This window comes from Neoarius graeffei, chromosome 13, assembly GCF_027579695.1.
Source record: "Neoarius graeffei isolate fNeoGra1 chromosome 13, fNeoGra1.pri, whole genome shotgun sequence".
Classification (NCBI taxonomy): domain Eukaryota; kingdom Metazoa; phylum Chordata; class Actinopteri; order Siluriformes; family Ariidae; genus Neoarius; species Neoarius graeffei.
In genome coordinates, this window is record NC_083581.1 from 3,344,752 (window position 1) to 3,372,678 (window position 27,927).

Below are 27,927 nucleotides of genomic sequence, written 5' to 3' on the forward strand. Positions count from 1 at the left end.
CCCTCTCTCTCTGTACACCCCTCTCTCTCTGTACACCCCTCTCTCTCTCTGTACACCCCTCTCACTGTACACCCCTCTCTCTCTGTACACCCCTCTCTCTGTACACCCCTCTCTCTCTGTACACCCCTCTCTCTCTGTACACCCCTCTCTCTCTGTACACCCCTCTCTCACTGTACCCCCTCTCTCTCTGTACACCCCTCTCTCTCTCTGTACACCCCTCTCTCTCTCTGTACACCCCTCTCTCACTGTACACCCCTCTCTCTCTGTACACCCCTCTCTCTCTCTGTACACCCCTCTCTCTGTACACCCCTCTCTCTCTGTACACCCCTCTCTCTCTGTACACCCCTCTCTCACTGTACTCCTCTCTCTCACTCTACCTCTCTCTCTCCCTCACTGTACCCCTCTCTCTCTCTCTCTCTCTCTCTCTCTGTACAGCTTTTTCTCACTCATTGTACCTTTCTCTCTCACTCTCTGTAACCCTCTCTGTCTGTCTCTCTCTGTCTCTCTCTCTCTCTCTGTCTCTCTCTCTCTCTCTCTCTCTCTCTCTCTCTCTCTCTCACTCACTCACTGTAAACCCCCCCTCTCTCAATCACTCTCTGCAGTTTTGCATTTGGTTCTCTGATCTCAGCGGTGGATCCCGTAGCCACCATTGCCATCTTCAACGCTCTGAACGTGGATCCGGTCCTGAACATGCTGGTGTTCGGCGAGAGCATTCTCAACGACGCCGTGTCCATCGTGCTCACCAAGTACGTAATCATCTGAAAGCCTGGAACATTCCGGCTCTCTCACAACTGTAGGAGCTTCTTGTACATTACCAGGCTGCACATTGAAAAGTGGGCGGGGCATTAAACCGGAAGTAGTAATTAGTGAAGTCATGGTTTACTATGTTTTGCTTTGGCCTTGGGAGAAAATAGGTGAAATCACACGGTCCAGTGGAAAATGATTTTATTTGAAATGAAATGTTCTTCATAACCAGGTTCTGTGTAAATTCATCTCATCTCATCTCATTATCTGTAGCCGCTTTATCCTGTTCTACAGGGTCGCAGGCGAGCTGGATCCTATCCCAGCTGACTACGGGCGAAAGGCGGGGTACACCCTGGACAAGTCGCCAGGTCATCACAGGGCTGACACATAGACACAGACAATCATTCACACTCACATTCACACCTACGCTCAATTTAGAGTCACCAGTTAACCTAACCTGCATGTCTTTGGACTGTGGGGGAAACCGGAGCACCCGGAGGAAACCCACGCGGACACGGGGAGAACATGCAAACTCCGCACAGAAAGGCCCTCGCCGGCCACGGGGCTCGAACCCGGACCTTCTTGCTGTGAGGCGACAGCGCTAACCTCTACACCACCGTGCTGCCTCTGAGTAAATTATGTGAATAAATAATGAGTTCTAGTATTTAGGGCGGAGCAAAGCGTTTTACAGAGATGGTGTTAAGGATGTGGGTTTCGAGCTCAGCCAATCCTGAGAACGGTCTCTACATTATCTCAGCTCTGTCCCTGTAGCTGGTAGTGTCGGGGTTTACATCTCACCTGCCTGCAGCTCAGGTTATTACAGGAAAGCATCAATAGTTTGTACGCCCTTACTGCAGCGTAGTTTCATACCACTAGATGTTTTTTGTTTGTTCGGTTTTCACAGAAGCAACTAAAACCGGTAAGCTCTGTACATTGACATTAACAAATCAGTTAATCCTGTTTAAACAGTTGAATCTTTTAAAATTCTTTAAGTATATCAGCTTTTTATGTTGCATTTCCTCTCGAGAGCTTATCAAAGAGGAATTTGTTCACCAAGAACCCATTGGGGGCACAAACTTTTGCATGTCACTGTAGATGATTATTATTTAAGTATTTTAATGATAATTAAAGCACTGAAATCGTTATCATAGTTCATCATATTGATTTGGCATAAGCTTCTGTTGTCATTGAGAAGTTTACAAGACTGTGCAAAAGAAAAAAAAACACTAAAAGTTTGTGCACCCCTGTAGGACAAACTGAAGAAGACAAAAGTCAGAAAATGCTTTCAAAAAATCTACAAAATATGGGTCGTCATATGAGCTACTCTTTTACAGGTACTCAAATTGTTTTTAGTTCAATGTGCATGACGAGACATGGTGAAAAAGGGTTAATAAGAATATAATGAATAGGAATTACAGTATTTAATCCTCAGTTTTGTGATACCAATAAAGACTTGACCCCTGGTTGGCTGAGACGGGAGCAAACCAGACGTGTTCATATTTGGCAAACTGGAGCGAAAGTTCCTGTGATGGCCGTCAGCAGTTGGTGGATTGGCCCGACCCGACTGAACACAGCAACATTATTATTATTATTATTATTATTTATTTATTTATTTTTAAACGTACCCCAGTGAAGAAAATGTCTTCTCGGATTGGTACGTCGACCCAAAAGGCGTATAAATGTCCACGGCACCCCTTCACTTTGACTCCTCCATTGTTCTTACAGTGAAAGAACTCAGTAAAGTCCGGACACTGGAAAGCTCGAGCTCAGCCGGTAGGTCATTCCTACAGGAGCAGGAAATCGTTGTTGTTCCGTGTCATGTTTCTCCAGAATTCACTCTTTGGGTAAATATTGACAGAAGCTCCGAAGGAGACTTCGGAGGTGAGCAGTAACTGTGGGTTACGTGGAATAAACATCCATGACATTCTCCTCCAAAAAAAAATAATGTAGTAGGCATGTAACGATTCATTTGATTCACAATTTGATTTGATTCGTGGTCTTGGGTTCACGATTCAGTTTTTCCCAGAGTGTTTTTTTTTTTTATTACAACATGATATAAATGTTATTACCCAGAAAAAACCCTGCAACATTTTATTTTCCTATTCTTGATCAACTTAAATATTCTTTTTGTTAAAAAAAGCAACTATTATTTCTTAATAACCAACAATATTCATTCACTCACATTTGTAAAGTGTATAGTCTGTTAACTAAAATATTCCTTTTATTAACTGAGCGCGGAGTCTTTACAGGAAAATATCAGACCGAGGTTACTTGACAGGTTCGTACAAAAACACCTCGGTCTGATATTTTCCCGTAAATAACAAGCAAGCGAGGTTAATAAAGAGTTTATTATCTGCCTTTTTTAAAATTTCTAAGATTAAAATAGACGCTTATTATAACGAGGCGTGACGCTGCTTTCGGTCACGTCGTATTTGCAACATAGTTGAGTCACGCATGCAGAATAAACAGCTAGCAGTTTCAGAACTGAATTTACTTCTTTGCTCGAGTAATACATGACAAATATTCAGAGAAAGATAAAAATATAACCTATACTGGTTTAGTTTTCAGTAAAATGACACTAGATAATTTTTTTTTTTTTTGGCAACGTTGAAAGCCGTTGCCTTGGAAAGGAAGTCCGTAATCACCCACGGGCATTACAGGAAAATACTGTTCGCCAAGGAACCAATCAGAGCGCACGATTTTACCAGAAGTGGCTCGTACCGTATAATATAATAAAAAATATTATATTTTTAACAAATATTCCTCTTGAGCACTTTCTTCTGTGCCAGAGGCCGCCGGTTCTGCCATGTTTGTTGCGAACTCGCTCGTTATCATGAGGATAATTCGGCTGTTTCCGTGCCCAAGTGTAAAACATTAGCACGTCCAGCTCATTCTCCCTCACAGGTACGAGGCAGCGGGCAATACAGCGTGAGATTCAGGTACCTAGGGGTTATTCCAGCTCCACAGGGTACTGTTCATCTTTTAATACATTGACCTGTGTCACTTTAATATAATTCATTATTCTGGTTGCTGGTTGGAGAACATCGTTAAGCTCAGGCTCTGGTGTCTTGGTACCAAAGACCTTCCTGTGGATAATGCAGTGGGTGAATTTGGCATGTTGGACTTTTGCTTTCCCTGCGTGTGCCAGTGCAGTTTTCCCAACACACACAGCAGCACAGACTCATTTCCCTTCATGATTGTAGTGAATAAACACCATTAAGGAATTGTACGAGATAAATTCGACATATCTGTAGACTTATCTAGTTGTAAAGAAAGTCTGTTTGTTTTGCTTGCTCAACAAGATGACGTTTAATGCTTTAGCGGTGGTGTTATTGTCTTTTGGAGATGGTGTTCCTTGATAGGGCGATTCTTTAAGTGCACTTGTGTTAGTCATTGCAAATGCCACAGGAAGGATGATGGTTTCACTCGCTGTATGTGTGGCTTTTTGCACTTTTGCAATCAGGTGTTCCACTTCGTATAAAACTGCAAATACACACTGTTGGTTCAGTTTCTTTTCTCTGAAACAGCTGTACAGATTTATGAACTTGGGGACGTCCAAATAGTTTGCAATACTGAAATGGAGCCACTTGTCACACCCCTCGCCCTTACATAAAACAAGACCGGCTGTGTTTATATTTGTGCTTAATTAGTTTACATATTTGTGAAGGAAAGGAAAGTCACTCTTTTCTGTGTGCCATGTAAAGGAGGTGGATGGATGGACAGATGTAATTGAAGAACGAGTGTTTATTTACAAACAGGCAGGCAAACGTAATGCGAAAGCAGAGTGAGGAAACAGGCGAGAGTCAGGCGAGGCACAAACAGAATAGCCGAGGCAAGAACGAAAGGCAGAATCCAAATCTACAAAACCAAGTTAAAAGCAGAGCAGCGATACAGAGACACAAGGAACAGTGCGTATACTTTATACTTCACAAAGTCTGTGCGTTTCGGAGTCCTTATAAGCGCACGCTGTGATTGCACCCTGATCAGGAACAGGTGCATGGCAATTTGTCCTCGTGAGTGTGGCGTATACGTGAGGAGCAGTTCAAGGTGAGCTGCTGCACACATGCACACATGAGACAATCCCGGTGTCCGAAATCGCTCACTCATTCACTACTCTCTACTCCCTATACAGGGAATTACTATATAGAGGACTATACAGTGAGCTCATTGGTAAAATGAAAAAACGCTTTCGGACACTAGTCCGTCGCGCTGGTATTTACGTCATTACTGTCGCACAATTAAAACGTGCCAGATCAGTCGGCTGGTGGGTTTCAAAATAATAAACACGCATGTGTTTTTGTGATAAATCCATATTATACTGATTGTATTTCACACATTAATCAATACAAAGTACCTGCAGCTTTCAGTTCTTTTAAATCAAGGCTGAATACTTTCTTCTTTGCTGCTGCCTTTTATTAAATCACATTTCAGAGTTTTAATTTGATTTCTTTCAGCGTGACCGCAATGCATGATGGGATATATTGCTTTGGTTAGTGACCATCGTTGTACACTACTTTTCGTGATGCATTGTGGGATACTTTGAGTGCACTATATATGGTGTAAATAATCCTCACTAAGGTTTCGGGCAGCACTACAAAATGGCGTCCTCACGACATAGTGCCCTGTATAGTGAGTAGGGAGCGATTTCGGATACAGGGAATGTCATCAAAATAATGAGAATATTCATACTGTAAACTTTCAATTAGTAAAAGTCCGATACTACAGTCGCGTCCCATCAGTTTTACTTGCCGAGTGATCTTGTTAATCCTGGACTGCTTTAATTTTAGCCACATTCTCCTAATCAAGAATTTCACTCTCACAGTTCACTGGCTGAGTTAAAGGATCTCGAACGGAGGCGACGATTGATTTCTTCGTCTGTTATGGAAATGACGGAGGTTACTGCCGTATCGTATCTTTGTCGATGTCCAAACACTGAGGCTACATCCACACGACAACGGCAACGAGATTTTATTTTTAAAAAAAAATCGCGTCCACATGGGCAACGGATCAGTAAAATATCAGGTTCATATGGCAACGCAACGCTTGCTGAAAACGATGCAATACACATGCCACACCTCTACGTGCGCTGTAAGACGGTCCCATCGGAGACACCAGAACAATAGAAGAAGTAGGACGCATGCGCATAAACCCCTTCTTCTACCCGGCGTGAAGCACTCACAGGAACAAGCACACAACAACAAGAAGAAGATGGCTGCGACTACGCGAGGAAATCGTGCCTTCTGTGTGTACAAATTAGTTTTATTAGTGTGCATAGTTTTATATAACTTAATTTTCTTATTGTGTGTGAACATTTTGAAAAGCAGTCTTATCCAATAAAAAAAAGAAATTCAAGAAATGGTTCAGTTACTTGTTTATTTAAAGAAAAGCTGTATACAAAAGTGAATGCAATGCAGTGGTTCATACAAAACCGCGAGAGTGCTGCTTGTTCTAGTCATGTGGTTGTGACGTCATCGTAAACAAATCCGTTCTACTCATCCAGACGACTTCGCAACGGCGCCGTTGCCAGATTTTTCCACTCTGGAACCCGTTCTCAAAAAATATCGTTTTACGGCACCCAAAACGCCGGCGCCGTGTGGACGCCACGCCGAAACGATAAACAATTTTATCAGATTCACCTGAATCCGTTGCCGTGTGGACAGGGCCTGAATCTTCACCATTCACTTCATTCATGTGACACAAATCATCAATGATGTCAGCAGTCATTTGATCCTTTTATCGATCCTTTGATCTCTGTTCTCGATAATTGTTAGTGATCGACACCTAATCGAGGCTCGTTAAGTCTTTGTTTAATGGCGCTAATGCGCATCGATAACTCGACTGTGGACTTGATTACTGATTGTTTGTGTCTGAGGGAAGAGGAGCGCATGGATGGCTCAGTGATTGTTTTTTTTGAAGACTCCGACTCGTTGTCATTAAAGGTGGGGGACACGAACTTAGTCCATTATATGCAAAAGTTCATAGTAAGAGTTTATCGTGCGGTTGCAGTGTATAGTCTTTGTGCCAACAATTGGTGGAAGACTTTTTTAAAAATAATCTCCGTGTTCCTGTAGGCCTCTCCCACCCGTGGATCCTCATGTAGGAACAGACCCACTTGTACATGGTGTTTCTGAACGTTCCCTGGCTTTGTCTGGAGCCATCGGTACGTCTTTTTGTTTTAGCTGGGTAGTACCGTATTGGCCCGAACATAAGACGACCCTGAATGTAAGACGACCCCCCCTTTTCCAAGTTCATCTTTGGGGAAAAAGTTTTTTGAAGACCAAATGTTCATTCATATAAAGCGTATTTATTTCAAAATTCTGTTTAAAATTAGAGGCTTTTGTTTTTCACATTTAAACAGAGGTCATTTCAGTCTCATTTCCGTGAACACTTTTCATAGAAGTAAAAAAAGAGGCTAAACTGCAGGCTACTAGACAAGCCAAATTAAAACATTTAAATTGCATTAATTCAACAAATTTGTCAGGTTTGGATTGAAAGTTCATAAACTTCAGAATGTCAATGCATTAACTTCCCATAGCCTACGGGTATATGGAATAAATTTGCAGAACAGTGCAAATGCTTTAAACAATGCATTAAACAATACATTAAGGTTTACAATAATAAACAACTGAAACAATGGAAAGGGTAGTTTGCTAAATTACAGCTACTCAGCACAGAGATCCTCAGCCTCACTTTGCTCACTCTCACTGTCCTCACTTTCACTTTCGTTTTTGGCAGCATTTTGTCTAGTCCGCGAATTTAAGACGACTCCCCTTTTTAAGAGCTATTTTTTACAACAAAAACACCGTCTTATATTCGAGCCAATACGGTAATTCAGCCTGTTTTTGTTTTCTTTAATAAAGCGGGAAAGGTTTGAGTTTGTGTCGAGCATCGGGTCCGTTTCTTTCTCTCTGAGGAACAGGATCGAAACATTCTCAATTGTGCATCTAGGCTACTGAATAGTAACCGCCGCTTTAATTCACCCAGAAATCAGAGGACACAAACTTTTGCACTTGGTTATAGTTTGCCAGAATTTATTCATTTCATGCGAATCACTAAAATTATTTTTTATAAATTTAATCATGCGATTGAAAAGGCTTTTTAGACGTAAACTAACGGCAAAAAAAAAAAATCATCAATAGTAAATAATAAAAATAATAGCGATTTGAGATGTATAATAGCAGAATTAACTTCATCTACTTTATTTAATTTCCTTGTTTACTTACATAAATGTACTTACTGCCATAATCTACTTTTCATACTTATTTAATTAGTTGCCATACTTTACTAACTTCTTTTTACTTGCACAATTTGATTTTCTTAATTTTTATTTACTTTACCTTGTTTAATTTATTTACTAAGTTGCTTCCTGATACTATTTACTTTCTTACTTGTCACTTACCTTACTTTACAAACTTTACATTCTTTCTTCATTTACTTAACTTTTTACTATTTTATTTACTTTTCTTACTTTACCTTAGTTTTACTAAGTTAGCTTACATTATTTGTTACTTACTTGACTAACTTTACATTCTTTATTTACTTACGCATCTTGATATATTTATTTACATTATTTACTTTTCATGCTTTGCGTGTTAGTTACCAAACCTTACTTTACTAAATTTATGTCCTTTTCTTGCTTTACTTATTTATTTACTCAGCTTGATTTTCTTATTTATTTTATTCACTTTATTTACGTAATGTAATTAGTTCTCTACCTGCCTTTTTTTAATGTACTTTCTTTTTGTTTACTTACTCAATTTTCTTGCTTATTTTTCTTCCTTTCTTAACTTTACCAGGGATGAGAATTTTCCGCCGATTGGCGGATTTCCGACTTTTTCAGACCAAAATGATCGTTTTTGAGATCGATGTAAATCTGTTGAGAAATTTTTTTTTTTGGGGGGGGGTATGATTAACAATCTGTGGTCACCTTATAATGCAGACATCCCAAGTCTCCCGGAAGTTCCGGGAGTCTCCTGCATATTAATAGAAGCGAGCAAGAGTGTGCGCGCGCAACATTAAGGTCTGCATCACGCATCTTAGAATGTGCGCGCGCGAGGGGGTGCGCGAGGGAGACTGTGTGCAGTGTTGCCAGATACTGCTGACGTTTTCCAGCCCAAAATATGTTCAAAACCCGCCAAAATGCACTTAAAACTACCCAATCTGGCAACACTGCCTGTGTGCCTGTTCATGTAGCGCATGCCAGACAAAGAGCATCTTGATTGGGTTACTCAGCAAAATAAGCCAATCAGCTTTCAGTGTGGGCAGGCTTTTATCTCTTTTCTCGAGGACTGGAGTTTTCAGTTGAGTCAGTGCAGCCTACAGGATCGGCATGGCAGAGAGAGAGCGCGCGCCCCAAAAAATATATATCAATTACATGTCATTATATAAGTGTGTATCTTTTATAAATGGGGTTAGCTTATCTAATGTAGCATGTTGGGGAGAATCATAGTATCATATCTATATTTCTGATGAAATTTTAAGTATGATAGCATGTATAACTCTCTTACTTATTTCATAGGGGGACGGAATTGCTGGCGTGTGCCGCGCGGGAGCGTCTGCCCAAACTTTTTAGGCCGAGATGAACTTATAGTTTTTGATTTAAAAAAAATTTCCAATATGTAATGCCGATTGTACATCCCTGTTCTTTAATTCAAAATCACCATCTCGATCTTCAAATTGACCGTATGGTATCTGTATTACATCACACAACATCCTGTCCAGATAAATCCTAGTTAGTCCACACAACAGTTGAAAGGGAAGTGATGAGTGATGTTGAATGTTGCCTGCTTAATATGCAAGAGCTCCTGCTACCATGATAACATCAGAAGAAAGCTTAAGAGAATTATATGATAGAACTTTTTTCTGGTTTGCACTTCATTGTAAAGGATTAGAGTATTCAAAGACATGAATAGCTAAAATGCAGAAATATAATACTGTAGAGCTCATTTATATTAAAAGCTGCATTGATTTTTTGAAATCATCAAATGTGAATTGATTAAAAACAAGTCTCTTGTACCATATTAATCATTTTCACCTGGGAGTCCACCAAAAAGGGGAATTTATTTCCAAATAAATTGCACATTTTTGCTGATAAAATTAATGGTTTTGGGGTAAAAAAAAAAATAGCCAAAAATCATTAGCCCCCTGGGCCCCGCCCCGGTTTTTTCAGACTTTTAAAATATTTTTCATTCTCATCCCTGCTTTACTCTTGTACTTAATTTTATTCCATTGCTGGCTTTAACAGTCCATTAAAAGTCCTTCATTTCCTCCAATGTGGGCGGGGTTATAGGATATAAACTGAGTCATGTTGTGACTGAAAAATCAGTATGATATCTAAAATAACATTAAATAATATATCAGTAATTAATCAATAATAACTGAAGGTGTAAAATAGCAGCAGTAACAGGTATCGAGACCATCAGTGACGTAAAGCAGAAATTCAGCCGTGTGCCAGAAGAAGCTGAAAACTATTCCTACAATTCCTGCATCGGGTTCCAGCTCGGTGTCGGATAACTGATGATGTCATAGCTAACGGTCAGCGCAGTGTGTAAGCTTCATCAGCGTTCTCCTCTATCCTGGTTATGTGAAGGAACTTATTTGCGTATATAGATTTTATTTGATGTGTGTGATGTCACAGCGCGCTGATGACTGTGATTGGCAGATCAGCGTAATGTTCTGCTGGAGAAATACCAATAAATAACTGAGTTGTGTTTTGGACAGCGTGTGACAGAAGCGGAGGTGTCTGCCCACACACACACACACAGCTACAGGGGAGATGATCCTCACTGATGAGTGTAACGCAGCACTGTCGCCCCCTACAGAGCGCTTCCTAATTAATCAGTTCCTGACACTGATGTCACTCCGTTATAAGAACTGCAGGTCAGAGGTCAGCGTGGGCTTTTCTTTTGTCCCCTGTACTGTCCTTACGCCCCATTCAGGACTGACTTCAGTATGCAGCTCAGTTTCCTCTGTTTTACTTTTCTTAAATTAAGATAAGACTTTGTTAATCCCGAGGGACATTCTTGTGCCAGAAGTCGCTCTATAACAAAACAATACGAGCTGGAGGGAGGGGGGGGGGAAGCACTTGCAGTACCCTCCTTCCTTCATTTCCTTATTTAATTAATTAGCTACTTTTTTTACTTTTCCTTGCTTCCTTTAAGTTTATACTATTTTTACTTTACTTTTTATAATTTCCTTACAGTACGTACTTTTCTTGCATATTTATTTCGTTTGAATGGCAACGTTTCTTAGTTTTATTTATTTTGCATACAAGACTTTACTTGCTCTTCTTAAATTGCTTCCTGCACCTACTTTCCTTGCTGATCTAATTTTCTTATGAAATACGTTTACTTGCCTTCTGTTCTTACTTAGAGTACGTACGTACTTCGTTTACTTTATTAACTTACTTTTGTTGCTTTTCTTCTCTCTTTCCCTCTCTCTCTTAGAATTGGATTTAATAGTTCATAATTATAGCCTAATTTACTTTTAACTTATTCATTTAAACTGCTTATTTATAAATGCATTTTTATTTAAAAAGCACTACTTTTTTAGTTTATTTACACTACCGTTCAAAAGTTTGGGGTCACCCAGACAATTTTGTGTTTTCCATGAAAAGTCACACTTTTATTTCCCACCATAAGTTGTAAAATGAATAGAAAATATAGTCGAGACATTTTTCTGGCCATTTTGAGCATTTAATCGACCCCACAAATGTGATGCTCCAGAAACTCAATCTGCTCAAAGGAAGGTCAGTTTTATAGCTTCTCTAAAGAGCTCACCTGTTTTCAGCTGTGCTAACATGATTGTACAAGGGTTTTCTAATCATCCATTAGCCTTCTGAGGCAATGAGCAAACACATTGTACCATTAGAACACTGGAGTGAGAGTTGCTGGAAATGGGCCTCTATACACCTATGGAGATATTGCACCAAAAACCAGACATTTGCAGCTAGAATAGTCATTTACCACATTAGCAATGTATAGAGTGGATTTCTGATTAGTTTAAAGTGATCTTCATTGAAAAGAACAGTGCTTTTCTTTCAAAAATAAGGACATTTCAGAGTGACCCCAAACTTTTGAACGGTAGTGTGTGTGTGTGTATATATATATATATATATATATATATATATATATATATATATATGAGAGAGTGTTTATTATATTTTATAGTATTTTATTTAAAAATACTACTTATTGATAAATGCTTATTTAAACTGTAATGAATTTCCTGGTTCCACAGTTGTACTTTGTGACTCTATAGGACACAGTTATAGAAGTGAGTTATTTATAATCACGCTATCTGTTATCACCCAGATGAGGATGGGTTCCCTTTTGAGTCTGGTTCCTCTCGAGGTTTCTTCCTCGTGTCGTCTGAGGGAGTTTTTCCTCAACACCGTCACCTCAGGCTTCATCATCAGGGATAAATTAGCTCATGTTTAAAGTCTTTCATTTTCTGTAAAGCTGCTTTGCGATGGTGTCTGCTGTTAAAAGTGCTACACAAATAAACTTATTGTTCTAACTATCTTTCCTCACTTTTACTTTCTGTACTAACTTTATTGACTTGACTAACTTCATTTAATTTACTTAATGCACATTTAAATTTTTATTCCTTTTCTTTTTTTTTCCTGTCTCTCGTAGTTCTACTTACTTTTGCTTTAGTTATTTTATTTTATTTTATTTACTTTTTTTTACTGAGTTAACCTTCTTGGGTACATAAGTAATTATACCCCCACTCTGAAGGAAGGGGGGGGGGGGGGTACACAGTGGTGCTTGAAAGTTTGTGAACCCTTTAGAATTTTCTATATTTCTGCATAAATATGACCTAAAACATCATCAGATTTTCACACAAGTCCTAAAAGTAGATAAAGAGAACCCAGTTAAACAAATGAGACAAAAATATTATACTTGGTCATTTATTTATTGAGGAAAACGATCCAATATTACATATCTGTGAGTGGCAAAAGTATGTGAACCTCTAGGATTCTCAGTTAATTTGAAGGTGAAATTGTCAGGTGGCGGCACGGTGGTGTAGTGGTTAGCACTGTCGCCTCACAGCAAGAAGGTCCGGGTTCGAGCCCCGTGGCCGGCGAGGGCCTTTCTGTGCAGAGTTTGCATGTTCTCCCCATGTCCGCGTGGGTTTCCTCCAGGTGCTCCGGTTTCCCCCACAGTCCAAAGACATGCAGGTTAGGTTAACTGGTGACTCTAAATTGACCGTAGGTGTGAATGTGAGTGTGAATGGTTGTCTGTGTCTATGTGTCAGCCCTGTGATGACCTGGCGACTTGTCCAGGGTGTACCCCGCCTTTCGCCCGTAGTCAGCTGGAATAGGATCCAGCTCGCCTGCGACCCTGTAGAAGGATAAAGCGGCTAGAGATAATGAGATGAGATTAAAGTCAGGTGTTTTCAATCAATGGGATGACAATCAGGTGTGAGTGGGCACCCTGTTTTATTTAAAGAACAGGGATCTATCAAAGTCTGATCTTCACAACACATGTTTGTGGAAGTGTATCATGGCACGAACAAAGGAGATTTCTGAGGACCTCAGAAAAAGCGTTGTTGATGCTCATCAGGCTGGAAAAGGTTACAAAACCATCTCTAAAGAGTTTGGACTCCACCAATCCACAGTCAGACAGATTGTGTACAAATGGAGGAAATTCAAGACCATTGTTACCCTCCCCAGGAGGGGTCGACCAACAAAGATCACTCCAAGAGCAAGGCGTGTAATAGTTGGCAAGGTCACAAAGGACCCCAGGGTAACTTCTAAGCAACTGAAGGCCTCTCTCACATTGGTTAATGTTAATGAGTCCACCATCAGGAGAACACTGAACAACAATGGTGTGCATGGCAGGGTTGCAAGGAGAAAGCCACTGCTCTCCAAAAAGAACATTGCTACTCGTCTGCAGTTTGCTAAAGATCGCTTGGAGAAGCCAGAAGGCTATTGGAAAAATGTTTTGTGGACGGAGGAGACCAAAATAGAACTTTTTGGTTTAAATGAGAAGCGTAATGTTTAGAGAAAGGAAAACACTGCATTCCAGCATAAGAACCTTATCCCATCTGTGAAACATGGTGGTGGTAGCATCATGGTTTGGGCCTGTTTTGCTGCATCTGGGCCAGGATAGCTTGCCATCATTGATGGAACAATAAATTCTGAATTATACCAGCGAATTCTAAAGGAAAATGTCAGGACATCTGTCCATGAACTGAGGCCCTGTCCACACGGCAACGGATTCAGGTGACTCCGATACAATTGCTTATCGTTTAGGCCTGGCGTCCACACGGCACCGGAGTTTTGGGTGCCCAAAACGCAATCTTTTTGAGAATGGGTTCCAGAGTGGAAAGATCTGGCAACGTTGCCATTGTGAAGTCGTCTGGATGAGTAGAACGGATTTGTTTACGATGACGTCACAACCACATGACTGTGAGTGCTTCATGCCGGGTAGAAGTGTAATGAACTCGATGCGAGTTGTCAACAAATCCTATAACTTGGTTCATGAAACGCGCTTACAAAATATTTTCACTGTATATATTTATTGTGTAATGGTGCAAAGTGAGAGAGAGAGAGACTCTGCCCTTAGGGCAGAGTCAATCCCGCCAGCAAAAATAGGGAAAAAAAAGGAGCGATCTCACCTCTTCAGATGTTGGTTTACAGTAAGTCCTACAATACATTCCTCAAAAAGGGCGTAGAAGAGCAAATTAACCCATCAACGTGTAGCATTCAATTTATTCCGGACCATTAAAGACGCCGCCTTCTGCGTAGAATCATACGTCATCCTTGCCGCCATATTGGATAGGTCAAAGCGGAGAATAAAGATTAGCTGCGTTTAACTGCACCGTCCAAACGGGATCACATGGGATTACCTTTCACAGGTGAGACTGGAAAAATACTTTTCATTGTATTTGGTCATTATAATGTAATTTTACGAACAGATTTTCCTGACTTTGTGGCTAATATGAAGTCTCGCGCATAATAGTTTATGCGCATGCGTCCTTACTACTTCTATTCTTCTGGTGTCTCCGAAGGGACCGTCTTACAGCGCCCAGAGGTGTGGCATGTGTATTGCATCGTTTTCAGCAAGCGTTGTGTTGCCATATGGACCTGATATTTTACTGATCGTTGCCCATTTGGACGCGATATATTTTTAAATAACATCTCGTTGCCGTTGTCATGTGGATGTAGCCTGAATCTCAAGAGAAGGTGGGTCATGCAGCAAGACAACGACCCTAAGCACACAAGTCGTTCTACCAAAGAATAGTTAAAGAAGAATAAAGTTAATGTTTTGGAATGGCCAAGTCAAAGTCCTGACCTTAATCCAATGGAAATGTTGTGGAAGGACCTGAAGCGAGCAGTTCATGTGAGGAAACCCACCAACATCCCAGAGTTGAAGCTGTTCTGTACGGAGGAACGGGCTAAAATTCCTCCAAGCCGGTGTGCAGGACTGATCAACAGTTACCGCAAACGTTTAGTTGCAGTTATTGCTGCACAAGGGGGTCACACCAGATACTGAAAGCAAAGGCTCACATACTTTTGCCACTCACAGATATGTAATATTGGATCATTTTCCTCAATAAATAAATGAACAAGTATAATATTTTTGTCTCATTTGTTTAACTGGGTTCTCTTTATCTACTTTTAGGACTTGCGTGAAAATCTGATGATGTTTTAGGTCATATTTATGCAGAAATATAGAAAATTCTCAAGGGTTCACAAACTTTCAAGCACCACTGTACTGGTTTACCTCTGTCTGTCTGAAACACCTTTTTTTCTCAGCAACCGCAAATCGTAACGACTTGGTCCCGAGCTTCTGCTTGGGGTTCTATACCATGTTCATCATTTTCAGGTCTGTTCCACATCGACTTCCTGTTTTACCCACTGAATGTATTTATGAAACCTATAGTGTGGATTTTGACACCATTTCAAGAAGCAAAATACTATTTCAAAATGATGGTTTAGCAGGATGTTGTTTTGAAATCCCTGGAGAGAGACACTGCTCTTTACTTACTCATTTACAAGTTCATGATTTGTTGAAGTCAACATTAATAATAAGTGTCCTATTCTTTCAGTCACTTGCGTTCTGATACGAGTGAGAGCGGGGGGGATACGGAAGTGAGCAGGAGCTCACAGTTGACCTTGTTTTACTTCCTTTACAAATATCTGTTCTACTTTTCTCGTCTCTTTCCTCCCTCTCAATCTTACTTTATTTACTTGAATCAATCCATTTTACTTTACATGCGCACTTCATTCATGCTCGTTTTACTGATTTCATTTGTTACGGACTCTTTCTGTCTCCCTCTCTCACAAATGGCTTTAATAGTCTGTAAAAATGTCCATAGCTTTACACACACTAACCTCCGTAGTGGGATTGGTAGCAGGTTTGTTTATTCAAAAAAAAAAAACTGATTCATAATAAAGTGCATCAGACAAAGTTGACATGAAGACAGAATAAATTGGTTAAATTTAAAATAAAGTCCAACACCAAGCATGGTTCTTATTAATTACAGTGTTGTTAATTAATTATAGTGTTAATGTGTGTTATGACCCTGAAACAGCTCTAAATTGTGTAGGATTGATTGATTGATTGATTGATTGATTTTTTTTCTTGCCTGATTTAAGGTTTATTTATTTATTTTATCATGCAGATCCTCTTACTTCCCTCGGTTCACTTCTCAGCCTCTCCGTTGACTGATGATAAACTCTGAGCTCATCCTGTAGCACAAAGGATACTAATGTTGAATTGGTCAAAACCTGAACGTTTTTCATTTCTTTTTGTTTTCCTTTCCTTCAGTACGGCAGAGGGCTTCACCGGCCCACACGCCTCGTCTGTAACGGGATGGCAGACGTTCCTGCAAGCGCTCGGTTACTTCCTGGAGATGTTCTTCGGCTCGGCTGCTCTCGGCACGCTCATCGGCCTCATCTCCGCCCTCGTATCCTCCTGCGCTCGCGTGTGTGTGTGTGAGTGATTTTGTATAAGCCATGCGTTGAGTTGTGAGCCTTAGCAGTGTGTATTTAGTGTCTGAAACACTTTGACATGAGGAAGACGCCGTCTCTGGAGTTCGGCATGATGATCATCTTCGCCTATCTGCCGTACGGTCTGGCTGAAGGGATCAAACTGTCTGGTGAGTTCCAGCTCGGCTGCGGTCTCTCACACACTTCACTCAGGTGTTGTATTACCTGGAGCAGAGAGGGCGTGGTCACAGGTGGAACACGCCACTGCAGTCTGTTTAGTAAGCCTGTAACATGAGCTGCTCTTCCCCGGGGTGGACACAGTGAACGCTGCATTTCAGCCAGCTGCAGCTGTGTTTCCTCTGCCTCTGTGTGGCTTTCTATTCAACACACACACACACACACACACACACACACACACACACACACACACACAGAAACAAGATATGGTTGTATCATTGTGGTTTCCATGGGGTTCCAATTAAAATTTACATGCCAGATATAACACTTGTATCAGACACTTTACCGTGTTATAACAGCATCAAGTTCACCACGGACTGCGTGCCGGGCCTGAAAGGAGGATCAAAGGTGATTAAAGCGGTGGTTTATAATTGTTGCAGTCGTTGAGTTTCCTTTTAAAGAACAGGGTCAAAAGCAGCACTTCGCAATCGTGGGGGCCAAAACTTTTTCCAATTCCAGAAACATGAGCAAAAAAAATGAGGTTCTTTTGCATGGTAGTAAAGGAGGAGCATCTGTGAAGGGGCGGGGCCTTAGTACCTGCTGCACATGGTGAAAGAGGTGTGGCCTGTGGACCAGTTCATCATAGTGAGGAGGCGTGGCTTCAGTAGAGCGTTAACTATAAACAGTCATTAAAATTTTCATGAGTACTGAATTCATCCTGCATCCAAATAATTTTATAATCTCTCACTGTACCCTCTCTCGCTCACTGTACTCTCACTGTACTCTCTAACTGTACTATCTCACTGTACCCCCTCTCTCACTGTACTCTCTCACTGTACCCCCTCACTGTACTCTCACTGTACCCTTTCTCACTGTACTCTCACTGTACCCTTTCTCACTGTACTCTCACTGTACCCTTTCTCACTGTACTCTCCTCTCTCACTGTACCCTTTTTCATTGTACTCTCACTGTACCCTTTTTCACTGTACTCTCACTGTACCCACTCTCACTGTACCCTTTCTCACTGTACTCTCACTGTACCCTTTCTCACTGTACCCTTTCTCACTGTACTCTCCTCTCTCACTGTACCCTTTTTCATTGTACTCTCACTGTACCCTTTTTCATTGTACTCTCACTGTACCGTTTTTCACTGTACTCTCACTGTACCCTTTCTCACTGTACTCTCACTGTACCCTTTCTCACTGTACTCTCACTGTACCCTTTCTCACTGTACTCTCACTGTACCCTTTCTCACTGTACCCTTTCTCACTGTACTCTCCTCTCTCACTGTACCCTTTTTCATTGTACTCTCACTGTACCCTTTCTCACTGTACTCTCACTGTACCCTTTCTCACTGTCCTCTCACTGTACCCTTTCTCACTGTCCTCTCACTGTACCCTTTCTCACTGTCCTCTCACTGTACCCTTTCTCACTGTCCTCTCACTGTACCCTTTCTCACTGTCCTCTCACTGTACCCTTTCTCACTGTCCTCTCACTGTACCCTTTCTCACTGTCCTCTCACTGTACCCTTTCTCACTGTCCTCTCACTGTACCCTTTCTCACTGTCCTCTCACTGTACCCTTTCTCACTGTCCTCTCACTGTACCCTTTCTCACTGTACTCTCACTGTACCCTTTCTCACTGTACTCTCACTGTACCCTTTCTCACTGTACTCTCACTGTACCCTTTCTCACTGTACTCTCACTGTACCCCCTCTCACTGTACTCTCACTGTACTCTCACTGTACCCCCTCTCACTGTACCCTCCTCTCTCACTGTACTCTCACTGTACCCTCTCACTGTACTCTCACTGTACCCCCTCTCACTGTACTCTCACTGTACCCCCTCTCACTGTACTCTCATTGTATCCTCTCTCACTGTACTCTCACTGTACCCTCTCTCACTGTACTCTCACTGTACCCTCTCTCACTGTACTCACTGTACCCTCCTCTCTCACTGTACCCTCCTCTCTCACTGTACTCTCACTGTACCCTCCTCTCTCACTGTACCCTCACTGTACCCTCCTCTCTCACTGTACCCTCACTGTACCCTCCTCTCTCACTGTACCCTCCTCTCTCACTGTACCCTCACTGTACCCTCCTCTCTCACTGTACCCCCTCTCACTGTACTCTCACTGTACCCTCTCTCACTGTACCCTCCTCTCTCACTGTACTCTCACTGTACCCTCCTCTCTCACTGTACTCTCACTGTACCCTCCTCTCTCACTGTACCCTCACTGTACCCTCCTCTCTCACTGTACCCCCTCTCTCTCACTGTACTCTCACTGTACCCTCTCTAACTGTACCCCCTCTCACTGTACTCTCACTGTACCCTCCTCTCTCACTGTACTCTCACTGTACCCTCCTCTCTCACTGTACCCTCACTGTACCCTCCTCTCTCACTGTACCCCCTCTCACTGTACTCTCACTGTACCCTCCTCTCTCACTGTACTCACTGTACCCTCCTCTCTCACTGTACTCTCACTGTACCCTCCTCTCTCACTGTACCCTCACTGTACCCTCCTCTCTCACTGTACCCCCTCTCTCTCACTGTACTCTCACTGTACCCTCTCACTGTACCCTCCTCTCTCACTGTACCCTCACTGTACCCCCCTCTCTCACTGTACCCCCTCTCTCTCACTGTACCCTCTCACTGTACCCTCTCTAACTGTACCCCCTCTCACTGTATTCTCACTGTACCCTCCTCTCTCACTGTACTCTCACTGTACCCTCCTCCCTCACTGTACTCTCACTGTACCCTCCTCTCTCACTGTACCCTCACTGTACCCTCACTGTACCCCCTCTCACTGTACTCTCACTGTACCCTTTCTCACTGTACTCTCACTGTACCCTTTCTCACTGTACTCTCACTGTACCCTTTCTCACTGTACTCTCACTGTACCCTTTCTCACTGTACTCTCCTCTCTCACTGTACCCCCTCTCACTGTACCCTCCTCTCTCACTGTACCCTCACTGTACCCTACTCTCTCACTGTACCCCCTCTCTCTCACTGTACTCTCACTGTACTCCCTCTCACTGTACTCTCACTGTACCCCCTCTCACTGTACTCTCACTGTACTCTCTCTCACTGTACTCTCACTGTACCCTCCTCTCACTGTACTCTCACTGTACCCTCCTCTCTCACTGTACTCTCACTGTACCCTCCTCTCTCACTGTACCCCCTCTCTCTCACTGTACTCTCACTGTACCCCCTCTCTCTGTACTCTCACTGTACCCTTTCTCACTGTACTCTCACTGTACCCTTTCTCACTGTACTCTCACTGTACCCTTTCTCACTGTACTCTCACTGTACCCTTTCTCACTGTACTCTCACTGTACCCTTTCTCACTGCACTCTCACTGTACCCTTTCTCACTGTACTCTCACTGTACCCTTTCTCACTGTACCCTTTCTCACTGTACTCTCCTCTCTCACTGTACCCCCTCTCACTGTACCCTCCTCTCTCACTGTACCCCCTCTCACTGTACCCTCCTCTCTCACTGTACCCTCACTGTACCCTCCTCTCTCACTGTACCCTCACTGTACCCTCCTCTCTCACTGTACCCCCCCTCTCACTGTACTCACTGTACCCCCTCTCACTGTACTCTCACTGTACCCCCTCTCACTGTACTCTCATTGTATCCTCTCACTGTACTCTCACTGTACCCTCTCTCACTGTACTCTCACTGTACCCTCCTCTCTCACTGTACTCTCACTGTACCCTCCTCTCTCACTGTACTCTCACTGTACCCTCCTCTCTCACTGTACCCTCACTGTACCCTCCTCTCTCACTGTACCCCCTCTCTCTCACTGTACTCTCACTGTACCCCCTCTCACTGTACTCTCACTGTACCCTCTCTCACTGTACTCTCACTGTACCCTCTCTCACTGTACTCTCACTGTACTCTCCTCTCTCACTGTACTCTCACTGTACCCTCCTCTCTCACTGTACTCTCACTGTACCCTCCTCTCTCACTGTACTCTCACTGTACCCTCCTCTCTCACTGTACCCTCACTGTACCCTCCTCTCTCACTGTACCCCTCTCTCTCACTGTACTCTCACTGTACCCCTCTCTCTCACTGTACTCTCACTGTACCCTCTGACTGTACCCTCTCTGACTGTACTCCCTCTCACTGTACTCACTGTACCCTCCTCTCTCACTGTACTCTCACTGTACCCTCCTCCCTCACTGTACTCTCACTGTACCCTCCTCTCTCACTGTACCCTCACTGTACCCTCACTGTACCCCCTCTCACTGTACTCTCACTGTACCCTCTCTCACTGTACTCTCACTGTACCCTCCTCTCTCACTGTACTCTCACTGTACCCTCCTCTCTCACTGTACCCTCCTCTCTCACTGTACCCTCACTGTACCCGCTCTCACTGTACCCTCTCTCACTGTACTCTCACTGTACCCTCTCTCACTGTACCCCTCTCACTGTACCCTCCTCTCTCACTGTACTCTCACTGTACCCCTCTCACTGTACTCTCACTGTACCCCTCTCACTGTACTCTCACTGTACCCTCCTCTCTCATTGTACTCTCACTGTACCCTCCTCTCTCACTGTACTCTCACTGTACCCTCCTCTCTCACTGTACCCTCCTCTCACTGTACCCTCCTGTCTCACTGTACCCTCCTCTCACTGTACTCTCACTGTACCCTCCTCTCTCACTGTACCCTCTCTCACTGTACCCCCTCTCTCACTGTACTCTCACTGTACTCTCACTGTATCCTCTCACTGTACTCTCACTGTATCCTCTCACTGTACTCTCACTGTATCCTCTCACTGTACCCTCCTCTCTCACTGTACCCTCCTCTCTCACTATACCCTCTCTCACTGTACTTTCTCACTGTACCCTCTCACTGTACCCCCTCTCACTGTACTCTCACTGTACCCTCTCACTGTACCCTCTCTCACTGTACCCCCTCTCTCACTGTACTCTCACTGTACCCTCCTCTCTCACTGTACTCTCACTGTACCCTCCTCTCTCACTGTACCCTCCTCTCTCACTGTACCCTCTCTCACTGTACCCCCTCTCACTGTACTCTCACTGTACTCTCTCTCACTGTACTCTCACTGTACCCTCCTCTCTCACTGTACTCTCACTGTACCCTCCTCTCTCACTGTACTCTCACTGTATCCTCCTCTCTCACTGTACTCTCACTGTACCCTCCTTTCTCACTGTACCCTCACTGTACCCTCCTCTCACTGTACCCTCTCTCCCTGTACCCTCTCACTGTACCCCCTCTCACTGTACCCCCTCTCACTGTACCCTCTCACTGTACCCCCTCTCACTGTACTCTCACTGTACCCTCCTCTCACTGTACCCTCCTCTCACTGTACTCTCACTGTACCCTCCTCTCTCACTGTACTCTCACTGTACCCTCCTCTCTCACTGTACCCTCTCTCACTGTACCCTCACTGTACCCCCTCTCTCTCACTGTACCCTCACTGTACCCCCTCTCTCTCACTGTACTCTCACTGTATCCCCTCTCTCACTGTACTCTCACTGTATCCCCTCTCTCACTGTACCCTCCTCTCTCACTGTACCCTCCTCTCACTGTACCCTCCTCTCACTGTACTCTCACTGTACCCTCCTCTCTCACTGTACTCTCACTGTACCCTCCTCTCTCACTGTACCCTCTCTCACTGTACCCTCACTGTACCCCCTCTCTCTCACTGTACCCTCACTGTACCCCCTCTCTCTCACTGTACTCTCACTGTATCCCCTCTCTCACTGTACTCTCACTGTATCCCCTCTCTCACTGTACCCTCCTCTCTCACTGTACCCTCCTCTCACTGTACCCTCCTCTCACTGTACTCTCACTGTACCCTCCTCTCTCACTGTACTCTCACTGTACCCTCCTCTCTCACTGTACCCTCTCTCACTGTACCCTCACTGTACCCCCTCTCTCTCACTGTACCCTCACTGTACCCCCTCTCTCTCACTGTACTCTCACTGTACCCCCTCTCTCACTGTACTCTCACTGTACCCCCTCTCTCACTGTACCCCCTCTCTCTCACTGTACTCTCTCTCTGTACCCCCTCTCTCACTGTATCCTCTCACTGTACCCCCTCCCTCACTGTATCCTCTCACTGTACCCCCTCCCTCACTGTACCCCCTCCCTCACTGTACTCCCTCCCTCACTGTACTCTCTCACTGTACCCCCTCCCTCACTGTACTCTCTCACTGTACCCCCTCTCTCACTGTACCCCCTCTCTCACTGTACCCCCTCTGACTGTACTCTCTGTACCCCCTCTCACTGTACTCTCACTGTACCCCCTCTCACTGTACTCTCATTGTATCCCCTCTCTCACTGTACTCTCACTGTACCCCCTCTCACTGTGCTCTCTCACTGTACCCCCTCACTGTACTCTCCCACTGTATCCCCTCTCACTGTACTCTCACTGTACCCCCTCTCTCACTGTACTCTCCCACTGTACTCTCACTGTACCCCTTCTCACTGTACTCTCCCACTGTACCCCCCTCTCACTGTACTCTCACTGTAACCCCCTCTCACTGTACTCTCACTGTACCCCCCTCACTGTACCCCCCCTCTCACTGTACTCTCACTGTACCCCCTCTCACTGTACTCTCCCACTGTACCCCCTCTCTCACTGTACTCTCCCACTGTACCCCCTCTCTCACTGTACTCTCCCACTGTACCCCCTCTCACTGTACTCTCCCACTGTACCCCCTCTCACTGTACTCTCACTGTACCCTCCTCTCTCTCACTGTACTCTCTCACTGTACTCTCACTGTACCCCCCTCACTGTACTCTCACTGTACCCCCTCTCACTGTACTCTCCCACTGTACCCCCTCTCTCACTGTACTCTCCCACTGTACCCCCTCTCACTGTACTCTCCCACTGTACCCCCTCTCACTGTACTCTCCCACTGTACCCCCTCTCACTGTACTCTCCCACTGTACCCCCTCTCACTGTACTCTCACTGTACCCCCTCTCACTGTACTCTCCCACTGTACTCTCCTCTCTCTCACTGTACCCTCTCACTGTACTCTCTCACTGTACCTCCTCTCTCACTGTACTCTCTCTCTCTCTCTCTCTCTCTCTCTCTCTCTCTCTCTCACTCACTCACTCACTCACTCACTCACTCACTCACTCATTGTACTCTCTCTGTCTCTCTGTAGGAATAATGGCCATCCTGTTTTCAGGGATTGTGATGTCTCACTACACTCACCATAACCTGTCTCCTGTAACGCAGATCCTCATGCAGCAGACGCTCCGCACCGTCGCCTTCATGTGTGGTCAGTGATGTCCTTCAGACCACCTTCACCTGCTGCCTTACCGATTTAAACAAAACAAAAAAGTCTCAACATTTATTAACGTGAAATTAATTTTATTTTACAAATTTAATGTTATGTTGAGATAATCAGCTCTTTGCAGGTTGAGGTCGTGTGCTTGGATACCACATAGCAACGGCGTACAAATTGTTCGTTTATATCTTCAAGCTGGAGCCAAACTGTACAAAAACAACTCTGTACCTCGAAAACGTTTATGATGGAGCTGTTCGGATTACAGTAAGGGCTTTTATAGGGTTTTTGGTGGACATACCGTACCTTGCGAAATCGCCATGTTTTTTGGCTGCCAAGATCCAGATGCCGTCCGTTGAAAGTCAGTCAACTTCTTCGTGATCAAATCATTTCATCCTGTAAAAATGAGCCAAAAGTAAACTCAGAAAATTACTTACGCTGACAGCTCTTCTAGAAAAGGAAAGAGATTAGACACTATAAACTGCTGAAAGTTTTGTTCTTGACCTTTTCAAGGGTTTGTGTTGCTAAGCGGTATCCAAGCATATGATCTCGAGCTGCAAAGAGCCGATTATCTAACAAATTAATTCACTTGAGCAGCACTTTAAATTTTAATAAGTGAGAGACGTGACGTGTCAAACACGTGCTCTAATAATTATTTCAGTGTTTTGATAACATGATCAACATTTTTGATAGCATTTGTACTTCGTGTTTAGTGGAAAAGATTCTTGCTGTAACCTGGTGTGTGTGTGTGTGTGTGTGTGTGTGTTTTTCACAGAAACCTGTGTGTTTGCCTTTCTTGGTCTCTCCATTTTCAGTTTCCCACACAAGTTTGAGTTTTCTTTTGTTATCTGGTGTATCGTAAGTACTCTCCCCTTTATCTTCATGCTTTCTCACTCAACCACCATCAGATTATCGGCTCCAAAATCTCACTGCAATGCCAGCAAGAGAAAAAAAGACTTCTTTCTTAAGTACGTCATTAAAAAAAAAAAAAAAAGAAATACAGCTTATCTGTGATTCATCTGGGTTTTTTTTTTCCTTTGCAAGATGTAGATATTTTTGCACCTCAGTGAGGTCTATTCTTTGTAGTTTTACTTCTTAAAACCTGTTTTTAGATTAATTTCATAATGGTGTTAAAATTGCAGATCTACTCTCTGTACTGCACGATGACGCTCAGCCACACAACTGCTTTCTTCCAACAAAAATTATATCTAGTACAGAATTAACAATGAGCATTTTCTGTAATGCTTTAACAAATTACTCTTTTTTTTTTTAGCTTTAAATGCTTTAAACAGTGCAGGAGTGTACAATAATTTATCATAACTTATTGACAATTTTTTTTTTGTACCTGAATATAAGGTGAAACGGTGCTTGTTAGTCTTGACAGTTGTCAGAATAAAATAAAAAATGAGATGTTTTAACAAACTTTTTACATAATTATAGTAAACCAAGTTTTTAGATATTTTTTTTAATTACATAATCACACCTTTCTGTCTTAATCTGCTAACAGCAGCTTTTCTATTTCAGTCCACCAGGTGGCGATGTGCACTTAAAATGTTAAGACCCTCTTTTGGTGTCTTTTTTTTTAAATAAAATGTTTTTAAACACATTTATAAATAAAAAGGAACTGCATCCTCAGCAGGTTTAAATAATTAAAAAAGTTTTAAATTTAAAAAAACTTTTAATAGCTTCATTTTTATTGTTCTTATAAAATATTAAATTAATTCACTTTTTTGTTTCACATGCATACTGTTTTAACAGTTAAATGTGTTCGATGATGAACATAAATCTAAATATTCTTGTTTGTTTATTCATATTTTTATATACATGATTTTGGGATTCTTATAATTACAAAAAACAAACAAACAAACCCTGAAATAATAATTTAAAAAGCTGAGTGACAGGATGGTGTGATGAAGCAGAGTTACTGTGACCACTATAAAATTGATTAGTGTTTTATTCCTCTTATACCACAATGATTACAATTTTTAATCATTATTATTATTAAAGAATGAAACATTGCACTTTTATCTGTTTATAGTTACGTTTAATGTTGTAGAACGTCTGTGAAACAGATTCTCGTTTACGTTCTGTTGGCTGTAAACAGTCGTTCTGTCACCAGACTGTTTCTTTCTCAATTAATAAGATTAAAAAGAAAAGGCACTTTATTACCATAAAGAAACCATAAAGGCGGGACTAATATACGGGGAGGGGGGGATATTTGCAGGTACCATCAGTAAATCATTTTGCACGTGTGTGTGTGTGTGTGTGTGTGTGTGTGTGTGTGTGTGTGCGTGCGCGCGTTCTGTAGGTTTTGGTTCTTCTCGGTCGAGCAATAAACATCTTCCCCTTGTCCTTCTTCCTGAACTTCTTCCGCGACCACAAGATCACCCCGAAAATGATGTTCATCATGTGGTTCAGTGGTGAGTGACGTCTCTAAACTCTGTTGGAAATGTCCCACCTTTTTCCGTCTCCATGTCTCGGTCTCTCTCTCTCTCGGTGTTCCTCCAGGCCTGAGGGGGGCGATCCCGTACGCGCTGAGCCTCCACCTCGGCCTCGAGCCCATCGAGAAGCGGCAGCTCATCGGCACCACCACCATCATCATCGTGCTCTTCACGATCTTAGTAATGGGGGGCGGGACCATGCCCCTCATCCGCATCATGGACATCGAGGACAGCAAATCACGGAACAGGAACAGGAACAAGAAGGACGTCAACCTGAGCAAGACGGAGAAGATGGTGAGAGAGTTTCCGCACTGTGTGCTAGCTTTATTCAGACGAGATTAGTTTTATACGAAGGGTTGAGGTCCGACTCGGCCAGCAGAACGGTGATTTCTGTAACGTTAACCGGAAACTTTTTTTTTTTAAGCTTCTTTTTGTCTACTTAACAGAGATGTAAGCAGGTACACACCTGGAGAAGAGGATTCGATTTTTACTGAAGCTTCATTCAAGTGCGAATGTTTATAAAGGCACCAGTGAGTGTGAACGGAAAGTAAACGTGTATAATGCTGATCCTGTTCTGTACTGATATTAGGACCCAAACAATAAAGGACAGGACTAAATATGCATGGAAAAAACACAATTACTTTAATTAGCCGTATGTACATCACTATTCATGGAAGCGTGTGTTTTTATTCGCAGGGATTAAAGTTCTCCGGCACCATGCCGGATTTCCGGTTTGTAGTGATTGCCCGTGGATTTAAAAAAATAATAAATCGAAAATAAATTGACGGCAATTAAAAAAAAAAAAAATGACCGTCGAAATCCCTCTTGTGTTTGTCAGCCAATGGTAGTAAAGGAGCGCTCTGAAACTGACAGTATTAGCCAATCAGAAGAAGAATGGGGCGGGTCTAAGGAAAGCCTTTACCCCCTCCTCTCATTTCTTCCTTGCTTCGATGCGGTGCAGTGCTGAAGATCGACACGGAAAGTCACCTCGCGCCGTTACGGCTCCATTCAACGGAGAGAGGGTAAAAAGTAAAAAAAATAAAATAAATGAACTTTTGTGTTGGAGAGAAGGGCGAGGGAGAGAGAGAGAAAACGGAATTGCATGGTGGCGTGGGCAAAATGCAGTTCGTGAACTCTGGGGCAGATGTAACATTTGTGTATTTAATTTGCCATTCTACTACTGATGTTCAAAGTTATTGAAATGGTGAAATTGTTAAATTATTTCAATTATTAAAACTTTTAATGCTCTCTAAATGCCATACTGAATTTCATCTACCTTTGTAACAGTTCACCTTGTGACTGTAGGTTAATTTATTACTTGTTAAGGACAACGCTGAGCACCAAAACTGGAT

General features: G+C 42.9%; 1 protein-coding gene across 1 annotated transcript in view; it reads left to right on the plus strand.

Moving 5' to 3' along the window:
* slc9a8 (solute carrier family 9 member 8) overlaps nt 1-27,927 on the plus strand; it is a 136,869-nt gene that overhangs the window by 99,797 nt on the left and 9,145 nt on the right. The window contains exons 8-14 of the mRNA XM_060937147.1: nt 603-746; nt 16,524-16,662; nt 16,749-16,854; nt 24,012-24,128; nt 24,910-24,992; nt 26,443-26,554; nt 26,643-26,869. Coding sequence (XP_060793130.1) covers nt 603-746; nt 16,524-16,662; nt 16,749-16,854; nt 24,012-24,128; nt 24,910-24,992; nt 26,443-26,554; nt 26,643-26,869 — 928 coding nt within the window. The remainder of the gene's footprint in view (nt 1-602; nt 747-16,523; nt 16,663-16,748; nt 16,855-24,011; nt 24,129-24,909; nt 24,993-26,442; nt 26,555-26,642; nt 26,870-27,927) is intronic.